A 22,370-nucleotide genomic window follows, 5' to 3' on the forward strand; every position below is an offset into this window, starting at 1 on the left:
TTACCTAGACAAAACTGATTTAGAAGGACTAGGCATCCTCCCACTTAGCCACGTCTTTTTGTCATTTTCCCGTCCCTCTTCATTCTTCCTCATGAGTTCACGACAGGACTGAAAGAACTGCTGATCATTTTCTGATGGAGGATATCCCTCAGATGCAATCTTCACTCCTCGATTTAAAGACTTCCAGCCACGAACAAGTTGAAAAAGCAAGGTGTCCATCAATTCTCTGGTAGGGGGAATATCTTCCTCGGAGAGCTCTTCATTACATGAAACTAACTCCTCAGCTACTGATAGAGCATTATCAGTACGAGGGAAAAATGTATACTCAAATTTGAGCCTCTTGTGAAGTCCAGCATCTATCACGAGCAACACAAAAGAAATTGAGTTGTCCTCAGCTTTCTCTCCACACAATCTCCACTCCTTATTCCCCTTGGTTATATAAAACTCTGTAACCAAAACACGAGCTCCCTTCGCGTTTGTTGACCACGTGCTTTCCCAAGAAACTTTTCCACAGCCTGAGAATGTCTGACAAGGAACTTTAGACTTGGACTGCAACAAGTTTAGGTCTATAAACCTGGAAGACTTGGGATACTCCTTCGAATCATCACATAAAAGGAATGGATCATTCAAAAGCACAGCAGCAGACATCCTCTGAGATGCAGGTGCCAAACACTTCTCAATAAACTCCTTGGCTTGCTGATTCTTCACATGTCCAAGGGCAGCCGGCTTCACACCAGACACAATCTTCTCATACCTCTGTTCCACATTAGTACACTCGCTATACGGATACTCACAAGTAACCAACTCCAACATACACATTCCAAAAGCATAAATGTCCACAAGTTGATCCCCCACACCTTCAAAAACCTCAGGTGCCACAAACTCAGGCACATACCCTCCAACACCCTGTGGTGAAATTGTCGCAAACCCAAGACCACCAATCTTAACCTCCCCTCCATTCCCATTAATAAACACCTCATCACAATTCAAATCACCATGAACAACAGGCGGATTACTCGAATGCAAATAACACAACCCTTCCAAAATCTGCTTAGCCCACTTCCTAATCGCCTTCAACTCAACCCCCTTATGTTTCATCCTAAACTTCCTCAAACTCCCCGAACTACACGACTCCGTAATCATATTCACAGTCTTACTCTCAACATCAACCCAAGAATCAAAACACCTAGCCACATTCCCATGCTTCAAACCCCTAATCTTCCCCAATCTCTCTCGAAAAAACCCCGAATTCAAGACATCCACATCATCACCCAAACAAAACTTATTCCAATCAACCTCGGTCCCATCATCCTTATCAAAACCCTTATACACAACCTTAAAATTCCCAAACCCCAGAACCTCATCGTATCGAATAAACCTCTCATTCGGAGACTCTTCAACTATACAATCCTCCTCAACAAGATCGAATATTGATTTCACACAAGCCATAACAACAAAAACTAACAAATACCCAAATCAAAGAATCGAAAAAAGATTAAGAAAAACTCACAATCTTGGACTAGAGAACAAAACGACGACGTTCGTGAAAAGCTTCAATGGAGACAAAGAAAGAAACAATGGCGCACCGAAAGCGAAATCGACAAGCTTCGAAATTTCTTTGGAGAGATTTGAAGTAGAGACTAGAATTCCAGTTCTGCATCTTGATTCATTAATTTTCAAGAAGCTGATGTTGCTGATTGAAACGAGAGAGAGAGATTGAGAGAGATTTAATAACAAAACCCTAGTTTTGAGAATGAAAAAAAAAAGAGGGGTGCGTATTTTTATAGGCGCGTATGTGTGTGTTTATTATGTATGTGTGGGATTATAAGCAGTTGTATTTGATGTTGAATAGAAGACTAGAATCAACGGCTACGATTTGTTGATTGATTTTTATACTCAAATGTGCCTAGAATCAACGGTTGGGATTTGTTGATTGATTTCGTATTATACCCAAATGCCTATCTTATAATTTGGGTCCGATTTGGGCTCCTATTTAGAAATTCGAGATAGAGATCCATTCGGATCTTCTTCTTTGGAAAAGCATTTGTGATTGGTTTATTTTTTAAATGTTATAAATTTTTTTGGATAGAGAAAATGAAAGTTAATGTATAATAATTAATATTTAAGAAATAATAAACGTGTTATATTGTACGTATTTATTTATTTTCTTTGACAAAGAGAGCATTTTATGTATACTCTTTTTTTTGTTATGTTAAAATTAACATATGTAGGATATTCATAACCCGAAAGAAAATATTAATTTAGAAAATAAATAGCACATGGATATAATAATTTAATAGAATATACCATATATTTTCCTATGTTTAAATGTGAAAAAAATACAACACATAAACATATTGCAGTTTAAAGCCTTGTCTTATTGCATCTCTGATCAGAGAAGTACAAAACGTTCTCAGGAGGCTTTATAATTATAAACATCGAACTTGTTTGGCTATTATAATTTAAAATAAATAAGTGATAAATATTTATAAATTATGTAAGTATTTGAATAATTTTATTTATAAGTTAATTTTTTTACTCAAATTACTAAAATAAATAACTTTTTAATATAATTATCTTAATTCGTGAATTTTATATTAGATTAACATTTACAAATATATTTTTTTAAACTAAAATTAATAAAAAAATGAAAAAAATATAATAAGTTGAAAAAAATACATCGTTGCTAACATTTAACTTATCGGCTTATAAGTTGTAAATTTAACTTATAAGTTCGGTTGACAAACAGTTATCGATAAGCTGTTACGGGCTTATAAGTCATAAGTTGACTTATAAGCGGTAGACAAACAAGCCTCTAGTAGTTTATTGATTTGTACTTATCCCCGAGTGTTTGTCGATCCGATTTATAAGTTGTAAATTTAATTTATAAATTAATAAGTTGAATATTAATAACGATATATTTTTTCTTAACTTATTTTGAATTTTTATTTTTTTTATAAAACATTAGATTTAAAATATATATTTTGAAATATTAATCTAATTTAAAATTCACGAATATTGGGATATCCGGCAAACTGGATCCGCATACGAAATAAAATTTTTATGATTCGAAACATTGGATATCTGATCTGGACCGAATATCCGGTTTGGTTCACCCATACCTAAATATGGAGTTAAGTTTTTTGAATTATTTTAGACTAGTAAGATAACGCTCTTAAATTTTGGAGTAATTACATATTTTTTCACGATACATGAGTTAACAATCGAGTTAACCAATCACATATTTTTCATGGGGGAAGCCCCGCCTAAAAGATAGACCAGTCATTTTAAAAATATCAGATTTCCATACATACGAGTTTACCCATATATGTAGATAACCAATCAAAAAATTTTGAATTATTTTAAACTAATAACTGGGAACTCTTAAATTTTAGAATAATAACATTATATCAAAAAAATATCATCTACCATTTTCACCCAATTACATTAACCATGTTTAGTTATTTATTTAATAATTTTAATTTCAATCCAGTATTTACTTAATTTGATATATTTATTGTTTACATATTTTTACAATTCAAATAGTTATTATATATTTTGGTTAAAAAAATAATTGGGTTACATTTGATTTTATTTTGTCTCTATCTTAAGTTCTAGAAATGAGATTTTGACGATTTTAAAGTCCACAAGAATTTCACGAAATTATTTTTAATATATTTTGGTTAAAAAAATAATCGGGTTACATTTGATTTTATTTTGTCTCTATCTTAAGTTCTAGAAATGAGATTTTGACGATTTTAAAGTCCACAAGAATTTCACGAAATTATTTTTAATTTCATGATTGTTTAAAAATTATTAACCAACCGAAATTATCTTTGCATTATGTATTCAATTACATTTTGAATACTTACTTACTTTTCATTATAATCATGAAAAAATGTAGATACTTTTTAAGACTAAACAACTATCATTAAATAATTTCAAAATATAAAGGTCTTTTGAAAGAGTTAAGGAAAAAAAATCAAATTGAAGTTGAAATAAATAAAAAGAATATATTTGCTTAACAAATTTATTTTTACCAGAATTCGTTTGGTTTTATTTCAGCTTTATCTTCAGTTCACGAAATCAAAATTTTTAAAAAGTACTATACAACTAAAATTATTTAAAAACCGAAAAAATAGGTTTTAACTTTGTATAAAATATTTAATTATTTTTAGGCTACCTACTTATTTTGAGCAAGAAATCATGAAAATATAGATATTGCTTTATGTTTAAATCGAACAAATATCATCTATTTATTTAAAAATATAACGCTCTTTTGAAAGACCTAAAGAAACAAATCAAATTAGAGTTGAAACGGATAAAATACAGTTGCTTGACAAAAGATAAAAATATCGGATTTCGTTTGATTTCTTAATATTTTGCCTTGATTTTTAAAAAAAATATTGAACACTATTAATATCTATAGAAGTTAAATTCTCGGCTCAACCAACGAAAAAATATAAACAATTTAAGTAGAAGTATTTCTTTTTTAACAATGTAATAATTAACGTAACAATAATGTGAATATTATATATATATTTTCATGGGTGGAAATTACATATTTAGAAATTTGTAAAATGATGATCAATAGAAGTAATCGAGACTAAACACATTTGACGGTGTACAACCTAATTTTAGTATCACCACACAAATCCTAATAATAAGTCATAATTCATCTCGAAGTCATAATAATCGGTCATCATTTTTCTCACATATATTTTTAATTTGAGAGTGGAACTAAATGAGCATTTTAAAGATAAATGTGACGCCCCCAAATCCGGGGTCAGGGATTTAGGTAGACACGTTGTCTTGAATCATGTTTCAACACTTATCTTGCACAATAATATAATTAACTCACGCATCTACGACCCCACACTTACTATTATACACAATCAGATGTTATTATCTTGCAAATGAAATCAATACATTATTAGAGTTGTAAATCCACAGAAGGATAATTATTACAATCCCAAAAATATTTAAGTTATGCCGCGGGTGTAACCTCTATTTGAGACTAGACCGGAGACCAAATAAACGTTTGTTCATGAATACTTACATAATTCATACTTATATATGAGCCGGATCATAAACAACTGAAAACTGGACCAGCTCATACGTTCTACCTGGGGTAACGCCGCAAACAATCTACGAAAAACCTGTATGTTTCCCACGTGTTTCCTGGTCGTCAGCTTGCGGATAGTGTTAGATATTGAGTACAACACGGGGGGAGGGGGTGAATGTATTTCTTTGGATTTTTAGCCTTTTTAAACTTGTTTGGATATTGTGTGAACAAAGCAGTTTACATTTGCAGAGATATTGTGTTTACATAAATAAAACAAGCACAATATTTCAAACTCACTTAATTTATATTAATTAAGTTTGTCTTGCTACAAATTATGTATTCTTAAAAATATAAGAACTCAGCTTCTTGCTTGAGAGAATACTAGAAAATATAAATCTGTTTGTTACTACTAAACTAAGGGCCAATGCATGTTTTATACAGTAACAACACGGGTTTATAAGACTTGTACTAAAATATATTAAACTACTTTCTAAAACAACCTTTTTCTATTTCCATTTCTAGCTTAGCAAATCTGTGCAGAATCTTGCAGGTCTATGACCATCCTTTATCCAGTTAATCTTGGCCCTTGATCTTATATTCTTCCAGCTTGATCTTATATTCTTCCAGCTACTTTGTAGACTTTTCAATCTAGTGAATAGATCATTTGTTTACTGATAATCTTAAATCTTGAACTTGTCTGTATTCTGTATTTGAGAGGCATATCGAGATGTCCAGTTTGTTCTATAGAGAAGTGACATCTCGATAAGTATAATGACTTATCGAGATCTCTGAGTTCTCTATAGGTATATTTGACTTGTAGAGGTCTCTTGATCTTTGCATCTGAAATAATTTGTCGATAAGTCTGAGATCTCTACATGTAGAAATGACTTGTCGATATCTCTGAGATCTCTATATACACATTTTGACTTGTCGATATCTCTGAGATCTCTAATGAGAGATTGACTTGTCGATATCTCCAGTTCTTCACATCTTCATTTGACTTGTCGATATCTTTGAGTTCTCTACATGTATAAATGATTTATCGATATCTCCAGTTCTCTACATCTTCATTTGACTTGTCGATATCTCTGAAACTTCTCTATAAGCTGTTGTACAAAACATGCCTGTACTTTAACAAGAATAAGACAAATAAGTAAGTTGTATTGTTATCTAAATTTGCATTTTATACTTGTAACACTTAAAGTCTGTAAAAATGTCAAAGGAGCAGACTGAAGTCTTTTTCTATACACAGTGTCAAGCCTAAGAATTCTATCTAGAAGAAGATAAAAGAGATCATGCCACAGAAGAATTATGAAGAAGTTTAGAGTTGAATAAATCTGTTTTAGGAAAAATATTTTAAGTCAAGATCTCTACAAGTCACATATTTAGTGTTATAGAGAAGTCATTCGAGAACTCAAAATGACTTATCGAGAAGTCAGGAAAGGCACTAGAGAACTCACAGAGATATCGACAAGTCAAAGTGAATACATGGAGATCGGAGATATCGACAAGTCATTTCTTCACTAGAGAACTCAGAGTTATCGACAAGTCAAAATTTGTTAGGAATATGTTGTGAACTTGATGATAAGTTAAATAAAACACCTTAGTGGTTTTAACTTACTGAAATTTGTAGCACTCGACGGATGGTCTAATATAGTCCCGACGGATGAACTTTATAGTCCCGAAGGATGACAAATTGACATCCATCGAGTGAGTAGCTTATGTAACAATAAGTACTGTAGCACATTTCTGTAAACAACATGTATCAGTCAAGTAGATTGCGTAGGGTTTTCTAAGTCATGTTGACTACTAGATTGATATGCAGAAAGGTTGATTAATTATAAATATGAGATGTCTTGTAATTCCGTATAAGTGAAATAGAGTCAAGTGGCAGATAGACTTCCGACGGATGATCTACAAGACTCCTGACGAATGATCAACAAAGTTCCCGATGGATGACAAATATAGTCTTGATGGATGATCAAATTCAAATAGCTGTTGACAGTGATAACACAGTCACATGCGTTGGGTGTTTGTAAAAGGAATGTGGTAGCCTGTTAAGCAGGATTTTGAGAACAAAGAAACATTACCATTTCCATGCAAATGTGTAGATATTCAAAGATGCTGTAATAGAGTAGTGAGGCAGCATGGAGTTAGACTTGAAATGTTTTATTTTATTATCTTGTCCTACTGTCATGTAAACTTGGTGATATATAAACCAAGTGTAGCAAGTAGAATAATTAACTAAGCAAGCTTAGTTTCAGAGAAACATATCAAGCTGTATTCTGTAAGCATTTCTCTGTAGTTTTGTTTGTTCAAACTTGTAAAATAGCTATGAGCTATTCAAAGCTTCACAGGGTTCTCAATTGATATATATATTCATTGCTAATCAAACACTGTTATATGTATTAAGTTAGAACATTTCAAAATCAAGAAAAAGTAGCCATAATTACATTCAACCCCCTTCTGTAATTCTTGTTGTATTGTTACGGAATAACAATTGGTATCAGAGTAAGCTCTTGAAGTACAAAGAGTGTAAAGATCACAACAAACAACAAGATGAACAAAAATGATGTTGGAATTAAAATTCCATTTCTGGACAAAGATAATTATCACCACTGGAAGGTGAAGATGCACCTACATCTTCTTTCCCAAGATGAGGCCTATGTGGACTGCATAGAGAGAGGTCCTCATGTACCAATGAGAGCTGCAACTGGCAATGAGCCATCTGTTCCAAAACCTAGGCATGAATGGTCAGACCCTGATATTGAGCAAGCCAGGAAGGATAAGAAGGCCATGAATATATTGTTCAATGGATTTGATGGTGATATGTTTGATAACATCATTAATTGTAAAACAACCAAAGAGGTTTGGGATACAATACAAATTATCTGTGGTGGTACTGAGCAAGTAAGGGAAAACAAGATGCAACTACTGATTCAGCAATATGAGCATTTCCACTGTAAAGAAAGTGAGTCTCTCACTGATATATTTAGTAGATTTCAAAAGCTACTAAATGCTCTGAAGTTGCATGGAAGAGTCTATCAAACAAAAGACTCTAACCTCAAGTTCCTTAGATCTCTTCCAAAAGAGTGGAAGCCAATGATAGTCTCATTTAGAAATTCACAGGATTACAAGGAGTTCACCTTGGAGAGACTGTATGGCATCCTGAAAACCTATGAGCTTGAAATAGAGCAAGATGAGAGGATGGAGAAAGGAAGGAAGAAAGGAGGGTCCATAGCACTGGTTGCTAAGTTAGAGAAAGAGAAAGAGATGATGGTAGAAGCTGTTGAGTCTACATCAAAGGTCTGTGAAAGCAAGGGTAAAAAACTGGTAGCTGAAAATGAAGGTCAACTGAGACAAGATGACATGGATGATATTGATGAACATCTAGCTTTATTATCCAGAAGATTTGCCAAGCTCAAATTCAAGAAGAATTTTGGAGCAGCTAAGACAAACAAAAACATGGTTGATAAGTCAAAATTCAAGTGTTTCAAATGTGGCTTGGCGGGTCATTTTGCTAGTGAATGTTGTGACGCCTTCAATCTCGGGTTAGGAAATGAGGACCCACACACCTTTAAATTACTAATTTAAATAAGCATAAACCCCAATTAGCTACTAACAGGATCAAACATGATAAAGTATGAGACAAGATTACAACTACCAATCATAAAATATAGCTTACAACCCCAAAATAAAACCAAATATACATAGTCGATCCCGACTTGGAACCGATAGATAACCCATTGTATCTTTACATCTCTTTGGCTAAGCGCTTGCTCACTCAAAAACTTTACTACCTGCTCTAGCAACCGGAAGCCCTCAACACGATAGGGACCACCAGGTACGCTCTTACGAGCAGTGCGCCTAAGCCTGGCCATCTTCTTGCTTAATTTCCATGGTTAGATTAAAATAAAACATATGAGTATAAAACTCAACAAGTAACTAAAAAGCAGTTCTACAATATAAAATCCACAATATACTTTATTGATCTCAGGGCATTCTACTTTATCATTTCTAGGTGGCAGATTTCTATCTTTTTAGGCTATAAAAGGGGTTATGAAGAAAATTTTGGGCTTTCAAGGAACAAGGCTCAAGGCAGGGTGAAAGCCGGCATTCATCACAAATCATTAACAGGATCGCAAATGGTCTTTCGAATGGAAAGCGACAATATTTTCATTATAAGGAATCAATTATGTGATCAACAAAATCAAAAATCAGGGTTCACGAGCTATAAGCTTCACAATATTACAATCAACTCTTTTCAAAGCAATATAAACCATTTTCATTTTCAAAGAATCAGTTACTGAGTAGGAAGTTTCAGTTCCTTTTTAAATAATTATGGAACCCTTGATTGGACCACTTTATCTTTCATTTTATAATAATAATACGGGTGATCATCCCGTACCGACCTCCATCTGGTCTTTAAGGTACCAATGGCATAATTTCAGCCTTAAACTGGACTAGCCCCGTTAGCCTCTTACTATGACTGGACTAGTCCCACTAGCCTCTTACGTCCCAATCCAATCCATCAGGAATTCGTTTGGAAAATCTTGAGTTGGAAAAAAGGTAGGTTTACTAAATTCATTTTATCATTACCAAGAATATGAAATCATTCAGACTCTTTTCAAGTCGAAACTCATTCGTAAGTTCAATTTCAAGAATTCAAAGTTAAGGGAATGAATCAGGAATAAGCAAAGTTCAATTCTAGGGATCTTGATCAATGATAACATGGTACTCAAGTTAGGGAAATCAAAACCGTTTCGAGGATCAATAGAGGATAAGGTAAACAAGGAATGAAACATCATTACAAGGGGTTCGTAAAGGTACTTATAGGGTTTATAACAGTTCATGGTATAACAAGTGAATAAGAAAAAGAAAGTTAGCAAGGGTTGGATCAATAAGCTTATCAATAACAAGTTCACAAGATCAATGACAGGGAATCTCAAAATCAATAACAGGGGTTCATTACTTTAACAGTTCAATACTCTACTTGGTATGAACAAGATCCTCTCTATAACCATTTACACAAGTAAATAGAGTTACTTGCCTGAATTCGCTTTCCTGAAGGTTGAACTACTACTACCTAGTATACCTTTCCCTTTCCTCGCCTGGATGCCCTCACGCTCCGAATCTAAAATCCAAAACCTTAATTAGTTTCTCAACTCTCGTTCCCTGAACGTTCACTCAATACGATAGCTCGATTATACTCTTGACTCGAACTATACGAGTATAGTTTATACACACAAGCACATAACACATAACACATTCTTTTCTCATAGCCTTTATACCTTATATACTCAATAATCAACTTATACTCGCTTTAATCTCGACTATTCTTCAAATCAAACTAGTATAACTCATATGAGTACACGATTCATTCACAACTAAATCTTTACGACCATATCTATCACTTATAGCTTTTAAAATCAATCAACTTAGTTCCCTTTTCTTTTATTCCTTAATTCAAACCACATACCACAATCAAACAAACAAATCCATAGATATTCACATATATACATCAAATCACTCTTTTGATTATCAAAAACCAAGTTTTGACTTTAAGTTCATATGGCCTATTCGGCCTTATTGCAAATACCAACCACAAAATCAATCAAATACTCACTTAGTTCACATAAACACATAACTCATTCAAAAACCTTTAAAGAATCATTTTCCTTTCTTTTAATCATCAAAATTCGAACCATAACCATATATATACAATCAAATTTCTCAAAAATTACACCATGCAACTTTAGTTCTAGCATAATCCAACATTTAAACTAATACCCTTTTCTTTATTAACAAAATTCGAACCAAATCATACATATATGCTTACATACAATTTTACTTCATCTCTTAATTAAATCAAACACTCATTTTATTCATAATTTTCGAATTACACATCAAAACATCACTTAGTGACTCAAACCCTAATCAAATTTTCCAATTAAACATGCATGCATTCACTTAGCATCAAACCAATCTCTTTTAGACCAATTTTTCGTTCGGCTATAACCATAAATCACAACTCAAGAACCAAAAAATGACATGCATCACTAATTCTTCTTTTAAACCAACATGTAAATCTCATTTCTTACTAACTAAACTTAGTTTACACCAAGATCAAGTCACAAAATCCAATTCCCTTTTTATTAGTATAAAAGCCGAACCAAAACCTCAACATGCAACCCTCAAATTTTGATTTCTCAAGAATCCAATCAACTACACAAGTCCAAATACTTTTAAAACAATCAAAAAAATCCTTTTATTAATCAACACATTTAAATTTCAAAAGAAATACAAAACCCTATTTGAACTTTCAAGAATCCAAGACATGCAAAGGCTACATACAAGTTTTAAAGTGCATAAAGCTCAAAAATCACATTATTTCAACTAGCACATTATTTTCTTATTATCCTACCGGCTCTCCTTGGATCATGGCCGGTGGTGGTCGAACTTAAGAGTGCCCATAACGGGTCTCCTCTTGAGTTTTAAACCATAAAATCACTTTAAACTTCTCTTATGATCATATTTCAAGAAATCACATTTCCTTGAACACAACCATGGAGATGGAACTATGAAACTTATATAAACACTTACATGCAAGTGGTGTTTGAGTAGTATATCGAAAATGAAGACTAAGGATGATAAAATCTTTGAATTTGGGTGAGTTTTTGTTGTTGCATGCAAGAGAGAGGAGAGAGATAGAGAGAGAGCCGAGAGAGAGAGGAGAGTGACCGAGAGAGAGAGAGAGAAGTGCCACGGGAAGAGAAGAAAATAAAGGGGGGAAGAAATGAGTTATATATAATAGGGCATAGGGGTAATTTAGTAATTTACTAATTCCCCTTTTGATTTGATTTCCTTTCTCTTTTTACTCCAATAAAATAAAAATTGAATATTAAATATATCTCTCTCAGAAAGTTGAAAATTATTGCGAATGATAATTTTAAGACGTAGATCTCGAAATTAGATTTCCAACCATTACTCATAATAAACTTTTGAGCGTATGGTTGATTTTATATGATTTTTACAAGTTCACGCTAAAAATAGCATTTTAACACATAAAAATCATTTTAAAATGCAACGGTCATAAAATAAATCCGTCTATCATTTTTAGAAAGTCTCTAGGACTATTTTGAAGATAACAAAATAATTCTCATGCCTTTACCTTACTCAGATAATTTTATAGAAATGTGCAAAGGTTAAATAAACCTTATTTAAATTAAATAATTCCCTTAAATCCGTAAAAATATTAATAGATCACGTAATCACGCATACAGACAAGCAAGCACATATACTCACACATCACAACTCATGTCTGATCATAAAATTTTTCCCTTTTTATTATTATTATTCCTCTTTACGCGTACCGGGTCACGTTTTGCCTGACGGCCCGACGCTCAGCGTTTTAATTACGCTTCACAATTACCTTTACCAATCAACACGTCACTAGAACGCAATACTTTACTTAAACATTTATTTCATATAATAACACATAATTCACATTTTAAATACTTTAATCCCTTTTTAGGACGGGTTCCGTTCTACTTGACGGCCTGACAACACAGCTTAACTCCTAAGCTGACTCTTTAAATTGGAACGCTTCTATTTATGCTCCTAGATACTAATATATAGTAAAGATTATTAATCATCACTTAGTCACATAATTCATAATCATGGCACATAAATCACACTTTATTCAGTTAATTACGTCACAAAATTCTCAGTCGTCACAAATGTAGAAAGTCTGATTCTAGCAAAAAGAAGTTTGAGCCTGTTGATTATAAACAGAAATACTTTAAGTTGCTCAAACAAAAGGAAAGGGCTTTCATCACACAGGAGAATGGATGGGCTGTAGATGGATTGGATGAAGATGAAAAAACAAGCTATGTCAATCTAGCCCTAATGGCCAAATCTGATGAAATAGAAACAAGTTCTTCAAACAATCAGGGAAACATAAAGAATCTCTGGTATCTGGATAGTGGTTGCTCAAGGCACATGACTGGAGATTCTACCCTGCTCACTGAGTTTAAGGAAAGAGATGGACCAAGTATTACTTTTGGAGATGACATCAAAGGTTATACTGTGGGATATGGCTTGATTTCAAAAGATAATGTCATCATTGAAGAGGTTTCCCTAATGGATGGTCTCAAGCATAATTTGTTGAGTATCAACCAACTTTGTGATAAGGGCAACTCAGTTACTTTCAATTAAGAAGCCTGTATTGTGATAAACATAAAGAGCAACAAAGTGGTTCTCACTGGAGTGAGAAAAGGGAATGTGTACCTAGCTGACTTCAACTCATCAAATGCAGAATCAGTCATTTGTCTTCTCAGTAAAGCAAGTCAAGATGAAAGTTGGCTATGGCACAAGAAGCTGTCCCTTCTAAACTTCAAGACCATGAATGAGCTTGTTAAGAAAGAACTGGTTAGAGGTATTCCTCAAGTGGAGTTTACTAAGGATGAATTGTGTGATGCCTTCCAGAAAGGAAAGCAGATCAAATCATCATTCAGAAAGAAGCTTGATTCAACAACTGAAGAACCTTTGCAACTGTTGCACATGGATTTATATGGACCAGTCAATGTGTTGTCCATCTCAAGAAAAAGATATTACCTGGTAATTGTAGATGATTTCTCAAAGTTCTCTTGGACATATTTTCTAAAGTCTAAAGATGAAGCTAGTGAAATCATCATCAATCACATAAGGAAAGTCAATAATCATCCTGACTTTAAAGTAAGAAGTATCAGGAGTGACAATGGAACTGAGTTCAAGAATTCTGTGATGAGATCATTTTGTGAAGAGAATGGGATCATGCATGAGTTTTTTGCAGCAAGAACTCCACAACAAAATGGAGCAGTGGAAAGGAAGAATAGATCTCTTATTGAAGCTGCAAGGACAATGCTTGAAGAATAAAACTTACCAACATATGTTTGGGCTGAAGCTGTGAATACTGCCTACTAAACTCAGAATATCTCTTTAGTTAATCAAGCAAAGTGCATGACACCCTACCAATTGTTCAAGAATAGGAAGCCAACTATAATTTTCTTCATGTCTTTGGCTACAAATGTTATATTTTAAGGAATCAAACTAATCAACATGGAAAGTTTGATGCTAAAGCAGATGAAGGAATTTTTGTTGGATATGCTGTGGGAAAAGCATATAGAGTCTACAATCTAAGAACCAACATTGTTATGGAATCAGTACATGTTGTGTTTGATGATAAAAAGATTGAAAGACTGCAAGAAGGAGATTTCCATAAAAGCCTCAAGTTTGATAATGTGGAGATGGTTAGTGATGACAGTGATGATGAAAATGATCAAGAAACAGTGACTAAGGATAATGCAGAAAAATCTACAACTAATGAAGCACATAATTCAACATCTGTCGAGTTACAAAATGCTTCATCCGTCAGGAGACAATCTGCCTTATCCTCCGGGAGACAATCAGCTTCATCCGTCGAGATACAAAGTGCATCATCCGTCGGAACAATGAGAGAAGCTGAGAGTCAGAATAGATCACCTACAGAAAGTAACCCTTTATCAAATCAAAGATTCACAAACTCAGGGGGAGTTTCTCATAATCAAAACTCAGTCACACATCAAGACAACAATGAAGCCTCTTCATCTAGAGCTAATCTACCTCAACAAAGAAAATGGACTAAAGATCACCCTTTTGAGCTCATTATTGGTGCTGCATCTTCTAGAGTTCAAACAAGGAAATCAACTCAAGAAGAATGTCTATATAACAGCTTCCTTTCTAAGGAAGAACCAAAGAAGGTAGAAGAAGCTTTGTTGGATCCTGATTGGATTTTAGCTATGCAGGAGGAGCTAAACCAATTTGAAAGGAACAAGGTATGAAAGCTGGTACCCAAACCTAAAGGAAAAAATCCAATTGACACCAAGTGGGTATTCAGAAACAAGATGGATGAAAATGGCATAGTGGTCAGGAACAAAGCTAGATTGGTTGCTAAGGGCTACTGTCAACAAGAAGGAATAGATTTTGATGAAACTTTTGCTCCTATTGCAAGACTTAAAGCCATCAGAATTTTCTTAGCCTATGCAGCCCATGCCAATTTCAAGGTCTATCAAATGGATGTCAAAAGTGCCTATCTGAATGAAGATTTGGAGGAGGAAGTCTATGTCAGTCAACCTCTTGGTTTTGCAGATCCAAATTTTCCAGAATATGTCTACTATCTTTTGAAAGCACTTTATGGACTGAAGCAAGCACCTAGAGCCTGGTACGACACTTTATCAAAGTTTCTTTTGGAAAATCACTTCACAAGAGGTACTGTTGATAAAACTTTATTCTTTATAAATGTTAATGGCTGTAGTATACTTGTTCAAATTTATGTAGATGATATTATTTTGGCTCTACAGATGAAAAACTTTACAAAAAGTTTGCCAAATTGATGCAAAGTAAGTATGAAATGAACATGATGGGAGAACTAACTTACTTTCTTGGTTTACAAGTTAAGCAAATTAGTGATGGAATATTCATTAGTCAAACTAAATATATTTATGATCTTTTAAAGAAGTTTGATTTAATGGATTGCACATCAGCAAAAACTCCCATAGCCACTGCAACTAAACTTGAATTAAACACTACTGAAAAGTCCGTGGATATTTCAAGCTATAGGGGCATGGTTGGATCACTTATGTACTTAACAGCTAGTAGGACAGATATAATGTTTGCTACTTGTCTTTGTGCTAGATTTCAGGATGATCCTAGAGAATCTCACTTAGTAGCTATAAAGAGAATTTTCAAATATCTTAAGGGAACACCAAAACTTGGCATTTGGTACCCTAGATATTTAGGTTTTGATCTAACTGGTTATTCAGATACAGATTATGCAGGTTGTAAAAAGAAAGAAAAAGTACAACAGGAACCTGTCAATTTCTAGGGAACAAGCTTGTGTCCTGGTTCAGTAAAAAGCGAAATTCAGTTTTTACTTCTACAACTGAAGCTGAATATATTGCTGCTAGGAGTTGCTGTGCACGGAATGAAAAACCAATTGTTGAACTATGGTCTACAAGTGTACATAATTCCCATATTCTGTGATAACACAAGTGCAATTGCCATCACTAAAAATCCAGTACAGCATTCAAGAACAAAGCACATAGACATCAAGTACCACTTCATTAGGGAACATGTAATGAATGGTACTATGAAACTTCATTTTGTTCCAAGTGAAAAGCAGCTTGCAGATTTCTTTACCAAGCCACTTGATGAATCCACCTTTTTCAAGTTTGGTAAGTGAGTTAGGTATGCTTAATTTTTCTTGAATCATTTAAGACATTTTTGCATGTTATAATGCAGCCAGAAACTTAATTAATTTTTCTGTTTTGGATGAAATTTTGGCTAAGTCAAAATTTACATCCCGATAGATGCTCATTATCCATCGAGTTTGATCATCCTTCGGAATAGTATTTATTAATAAAAATCAATTACTTTTCTGGATTATTTTATAACTCGACGGATAATTTTTTTACTCTCATCCGTCGAATTGTCTCAATCTTAGCTGTTAAAACTCTGAACATTATCCATCGGGTATACTTATAGTTTGTAAGTATAACACGACGGATAATTGACATAATTTTGACAGTTTACTTATTTTAAACGGCTATTTTGGGCTATTTTGATTGGTTACTTTATTTTTTTTTATTATTTTTGACAGTTTATTTCTGAGATAGTATAAAAGCAGAATTCATTTTTATTCTATTCTTTTATCATTCTCAAATCAATTGCTCTAACTCCTTTCTTCTTCAAAGCAAATACTCTCTCTGCACATTTCCATACTTTAACAATGGCACCGGTAGTCAAAATCATGTCCCAGTCTGGATTCATCTATGAAAAGAACAACTTTGTAGCTCTTGTGAACAAGGAGATTCCACAATCCGGAGATTTTCACAAAATGATGGACTTTGTGAAGGAATGCAAACTCAGTTATGCTATGCTGGAATCACCCACAATCTACTGTGAAATTGTGGAGGAGATATGGACAACAGCTATGTATCATTCTACTGACAAGACCATAACTTTCACTCTTAAAGGTAAGCAGTTCTGCATTAATAGTGACATTATCAAAGCATGCTTTTAAATTTCAGATAACACTACTACTGTTCCACACATAGATACTGATTTAGTTAACATGCTTAATTCTATTGGTTATGCTCTCCCTACTTCTAAGTTAAGTGAGATTAGGAGGCTAGGTCTTAGGAAAGAGTGGAGTTATTTGTGTGATGTAGTTACCAAAGTGTTTTCTGGTAAAGTGAGTAATTTTGATTCCGTTAACATTGCCATGCTTAACATGCTTTATATGCTAGTTACTGATAAGTACTTTAATTTCAGTGACATGATCATGTTTGAGTTAGGTTATAAGTTAGGGAAAATTAATAAGAGAGGTAAAAGTGTCTATTATGTTAGATTCTTTATGATGCTTGCTAACCATCTTATTGACAATATTGTTGTTGAGAACCCAACCAACAAACTGAATTGTTGGGTTCAATAAAGGAGAATCATTACAGATCTCAACAGAGCAAGTCACCACAAAGAGGTGCCCCTCTTCTATTTTCCAATCATGGAGGGCCCTCAGGTAAGTGAGGTAAACACCATTATTTCTACTCTTCCAACCTCATAAATTTCTTTGCCTTCAAGTATAGCTATGACATCTATTTCATTGACCCAACATATGCCTACCCAAGCTACCAAAACAAAACCTTCACAATCCAAAACAAAGAAATCCCCCTTCGGTTTCTCTCAAAAGAAACCAGTTGTAAAATCTACCAAACATAAAGAGGGGAGTGTGAAGGAGAGTGAGTTAGGTGAGGAAAAGGGTGAAAATCAAAGAAACCCTAAGGATAAGGCTGGTGAGATTAATGTACCCAAGCCTAGCTACACCACAGTTTCCCAACAAACTGTGGTTGTTAATAATAAAATCAGCTTAATTTTAGTTTCATCCTCCCAAAAGGATGTTATTATTGAAACTAGCTCCCAACCAGGAGCACATACCAAGAGGGTTAGGGACACAAGTTCACCACAGACTTATGCCAGAAAGAAAAGATCTAAAACCCTTAGGGATGCACAGGGAACACACACAGTGCAAACTGGAGCTAAAGACTCAGTCACTGCACCATCTCAAAGTCAGCTTGATGTGGCTCCAATAAATGTGGAGTCACAACCAAAATCATTGATAATTGAAGCACCTGAAACACCAAACTCACCCACACACTCACTAGATGTAGACATGATTCATACATCACTTCCAAATTCTCCATCTTTAACTCTATTGGAGAAGCCAAAAATCCAAGCAAGTGAGCATCATCTTTTAGATGATTTGTTGGCTCACTTGCCAATTCTTTCTGAGTCTATTGAGACATCTGTGCCCAAATTTTCATCAATCTGCACAGAGTCTACAATAGTCTCCACTCCAAACTCATTCATTTCTTCTATCCCGGTAGATATTGTTCATCCGTCGAGTAGTGATTGTATCCCGACGGATGTGCCTAACAGTAGTCATCCGTCGGCTAGCCAAACTATTATCCCGACGGATGTTCCTCATCCGTCGGTACTCTCTACACAACTTCAAATCCCAAAAATTGCCACAAGTGCAGATGACCTAGTAGTAGTACAATCACTCTTAGGACTGAGGGTAGGGAGTGAATTGAGTGAGAGGCTGGATTGCTCCCAGGAAAAAAGAGAGGATATGAGTGATCAAATGCATACCATTTCCTTAGGTCTGGAAAAAGTGAGTGTGGGGAGTTCTACCTTAGTAGGTGAAGGTGAGGGTGTAAGGGTGGTGAGCCAAGGGGAGTCCTTGATGCAAGAACATAGAGAAAATGAGAGAAATACATGTACAGGAGAAATAAGGATGAACATCATTGTTAGTGAGTCAATGAATGTCAATGATGCAGACAGAGAGAAACTATCTCAGCATGATCAAGCTGTCATAGATTCCATCTCTTTGGATGCTGAGACATTTACTCATCATGTTCCAGTATATCAACTTTTGGCTGGACAGGGCAATGAAAATGCAGAATAGATGCTGAACTTGGTGCATACTACTCAATCAATGCAAAGAGCAAAGGATGCCATCACATCCATGCCACCTAGAGTTGGTAATGATGTTGACTATGGTACTGGTGAATCTGCAGATTTTTTTGGAGATGATGGTGATGATAGTGAAGAGCTTATGGACATAGGGGAGAAGCAGGCCCTAGCTCTAGATCAAACATTCCTTCTTGGGTGTTTTCTAAAGAGTGTGATGAGCATCATTTCAAGACAACTTTTTTTCACATCATCCAACAGACACACAATGCTCTTTAAGCCACTACCAATGCTAGCACCAAGAAGCTTCTACAGGAACATCTCAACTCTCTGCAGCTCCATCAAATCCAAGCTCTTCAACACAATCAGGATGTCACTTCTATCAAAATTGAGATTGACCAGGTAAAGCAGGATGTCTCTGAAAGATTGGATGCTAAACTTCCAGATGCAACAATGCTTGACATTAAAAGACAACTGAGGAAGAATTCTGATCTTGTCACTAAAGTGAATTCCCTGGATGTAAGGCTAACTGCAATGGAAGCCTCTCTAACAACCATTCATCTTTATCAAGCATAGAAAACCCAGTTGTTACAAAAACTGGTGGCTGTACAAACTTCTACCTCCACAATACTTGATGATAACCAAAAGGGGGAGAAAGAATCAACAATTCAAGTCAGTTAAGCAGAGCCAACTAGTGAGGGGGAGCATGTGGTAAATGTTCAAATCAGCCAAGTAATTATTCCAGAAATTACTCTGCCAAAGCCACCAGTATTGGACAACATTGATCTGATCCAAGTAGCAGCTGCTAAACTTGAGTCAAAGACAAATCCCAAGATGCTTGATGTTGCAGCTGTTGAGAAGGAACTAGATGAGAAATGGAAGAAGATTGATGCAGCTATTTAGGAGAAATTTGGTTAGCTACAAAAGCCAGACAAGACCTTTCATCACCATTCTCAAGTCAAACACATCTTAGTGCATGAAATGAGTATAGGCAACTTGGAAAAGGCCAAACTTCTTGCATCAAATTTCCAAAGGCAAATCTTATCTTGAAGCCTAAAAGAAACTACTCAAAGTTCTCAGACAAAAATCCTATGGATCTTGTATTTGAGACACCTAGGCCAGATGAACAGAAGCTGTTGGCTAGGTCAATTGCATTTTTCAAGGATCCAACTGATTCAGTACTTAAAAGAAGAATTGCCAAAATCAACAGAAATGGTAAGGAAATCTCTGTGGTGGCTGGACACCCTCTGTTTGTAAAAGCTAAGAAGGAATAAAAAGACATGATCAAGCAAGAAAAGAAGCAGGCTGCCTTAGATGCTAAAAAGCTCAAATAAAAGAAGAAGCAAGCTGCTATCTTGGCCAAACTTCAAGCTGTCAAATCTACAACTGAGATTTTTGTAAAACCACCTGTAATTACTGAAGCTCAAGATTAACTGAAGGAATTTACGGATGAGCGGAAGCGTGAAATAACATTTATTCCATAAAAACCATATACCGCACATATAGAAAAACGTATAAAAGGGAAAAACTGAGGAATCAAAATCATACCTCGTGAATCGAAGCTTTATAAAATTGGAGTGCTAGCAGTTGCTCCTTAGTGTGTGAAGCACTCTACCGGTATCCACCAAGAACGATCCTCTTCGATGAACCTTTTATAAAACTGAGCTTTTATAAAATGGAGTTTTTGGGAGAGAGAGAGGAAGAAGATGGAGGCTAGGGTTTTAACAAAACCAAAATTATGTTAATAGAATGAGCCATCTCATTCTATTTATAGGGCTCTCCTAGGGTTTTATAATATATCTTTATATATATTAACCCCCATATTTTATCTTCATAAAATGCTTTAATAATAATTAAAACTATTTTAATCATTATTTCTTTTTCTTAACTATTTAGAAAATAATTCTCTCTCTCATTATTTCATCAAAGAAAATATTCTTTTATGGTGTGACCCTATAGGTTCAATATTATGCCGGTAGTAGAAATAAATAATAATAAACTTTTATTAATTATTTACATGAATACTAAAATTCACTAAATATAATTAACTGATTAATTATATTTATTCTACATCGTGAGTGATGCTTCTCAACATATCGCGACTATCCGGATAATATGAATTCATTGCTTAGAATATCAAGAACCTATCAGTGACTAGTTACCGTACAATGAATTCCTTCTACCCTTATAATATCCCGAATAAATACAAGGCATGGATCTCGTGTCAGGCCTATCAAATTTAATCATATGATTTCTTATTCATAATGCAAAGTTCATATTAATACAAATTAGAAACTCCTTTCTAATTTCATACACTCTGGCCAGAGATTCCAGAACTCGCATACTAAGAATAACATAGGATATTCTCTTCCTATACTGGAAGGGGTAGATCCTCTATTGATGTTAACTATCTCTATACACAAATCCCTATGCCCAGAATAGACCTAATGGATATCCTTGAGACTAAGGACTAAACCAAAGCACAGTTCATTATATATAAGATACCTTTAACGATCTCAAGTCTAAGGACACTTGTACAACTATCACTCAGTGAATAACTATTGACACGTGAGTAATCTCCATTAGTTGTTCAACTTATCGAGTCATGTTCAGTGAACTTATTCTCTAATAAGCACCTACATACCAGCTATAGTGTCACCACACAAATGCCTATGAGAACAGACATCCTCCTGAAGGGAGCAAGCATAGTATGTACCAATCTTTGCGGATCCACTAACATCCGATTAGTTATCCTATGATCAGGAACTGTTATAAGTCCAGAGTTGTCGTCTTCTAGATCTCACTATTATAATCTCATTATAATTCTAGAAGCTTTACTCTAAACTATGGAACATCTTATTTAATACACTTTAAATAGATAAAGCCCATAAAAATATAACAAGTCTTTTATTAATTCAAATGAAATCAAATAGGAATACAAGAAAGTTCTTCCTAACTCATCATACATGATTGGATTTAGGACAAACACTTTCAATCTCCCACTTGAACTAAAGCCAATCACCCTGGTATCTAATACCCATCTTCTCTTTATGACGATCAAAGTGAATCTGAGACAATGACTTTGTGAGTGGGTCTGCTATGTTGTTATGTGTGTCAACTCTCTCAATCTTGACATCTCCTCTTTCAATGATTTCCCTAATCAAATGAAAGCGTCGCAAAACATGTTTGGAATTTTTATGAGACCTAGGTTCCTTGGCTTGTGCTATTGCTGCGTTGTTATCACAATACAACACAATAG

The 22,370-nt window shown here is 34.4% G+C and overlaps 1 protein-coding gene across 1 annotated transcript; it reads right to left on the reverse strand.

Moving 5' to 3' along the window:
* On the reverse strand, positions 1 to 1,449 carry LOC141697558 (putative serine/threonine-protein kinase WNK11). Its single transcript, XM_074501994.1, has one exon. The coding sequence runs from the start codon at positions 1,447 to 1,449 to the stop codon at positions 1 to 3; it is 1,449 nt and encodes a 482-aa protein (XP_074358095.1).
* Positions 1,450 to 22,370: the final 20,921 nt, after the last annotated feature.

This window comes from Apium graveolens, chromosome 2 (assembly GCF_009905375.1).
Source record: "Apium graveolens cultivar Ventura chromosome 2, ASM990537v1, whole genome shotgun sequence".
Taxonomy (NCBI): Eukaryota; Viridiplantae; Streptophyta; class Magnoliopsida; order Apiales; family Apiaceae; genus Apium; species Apium graveolens.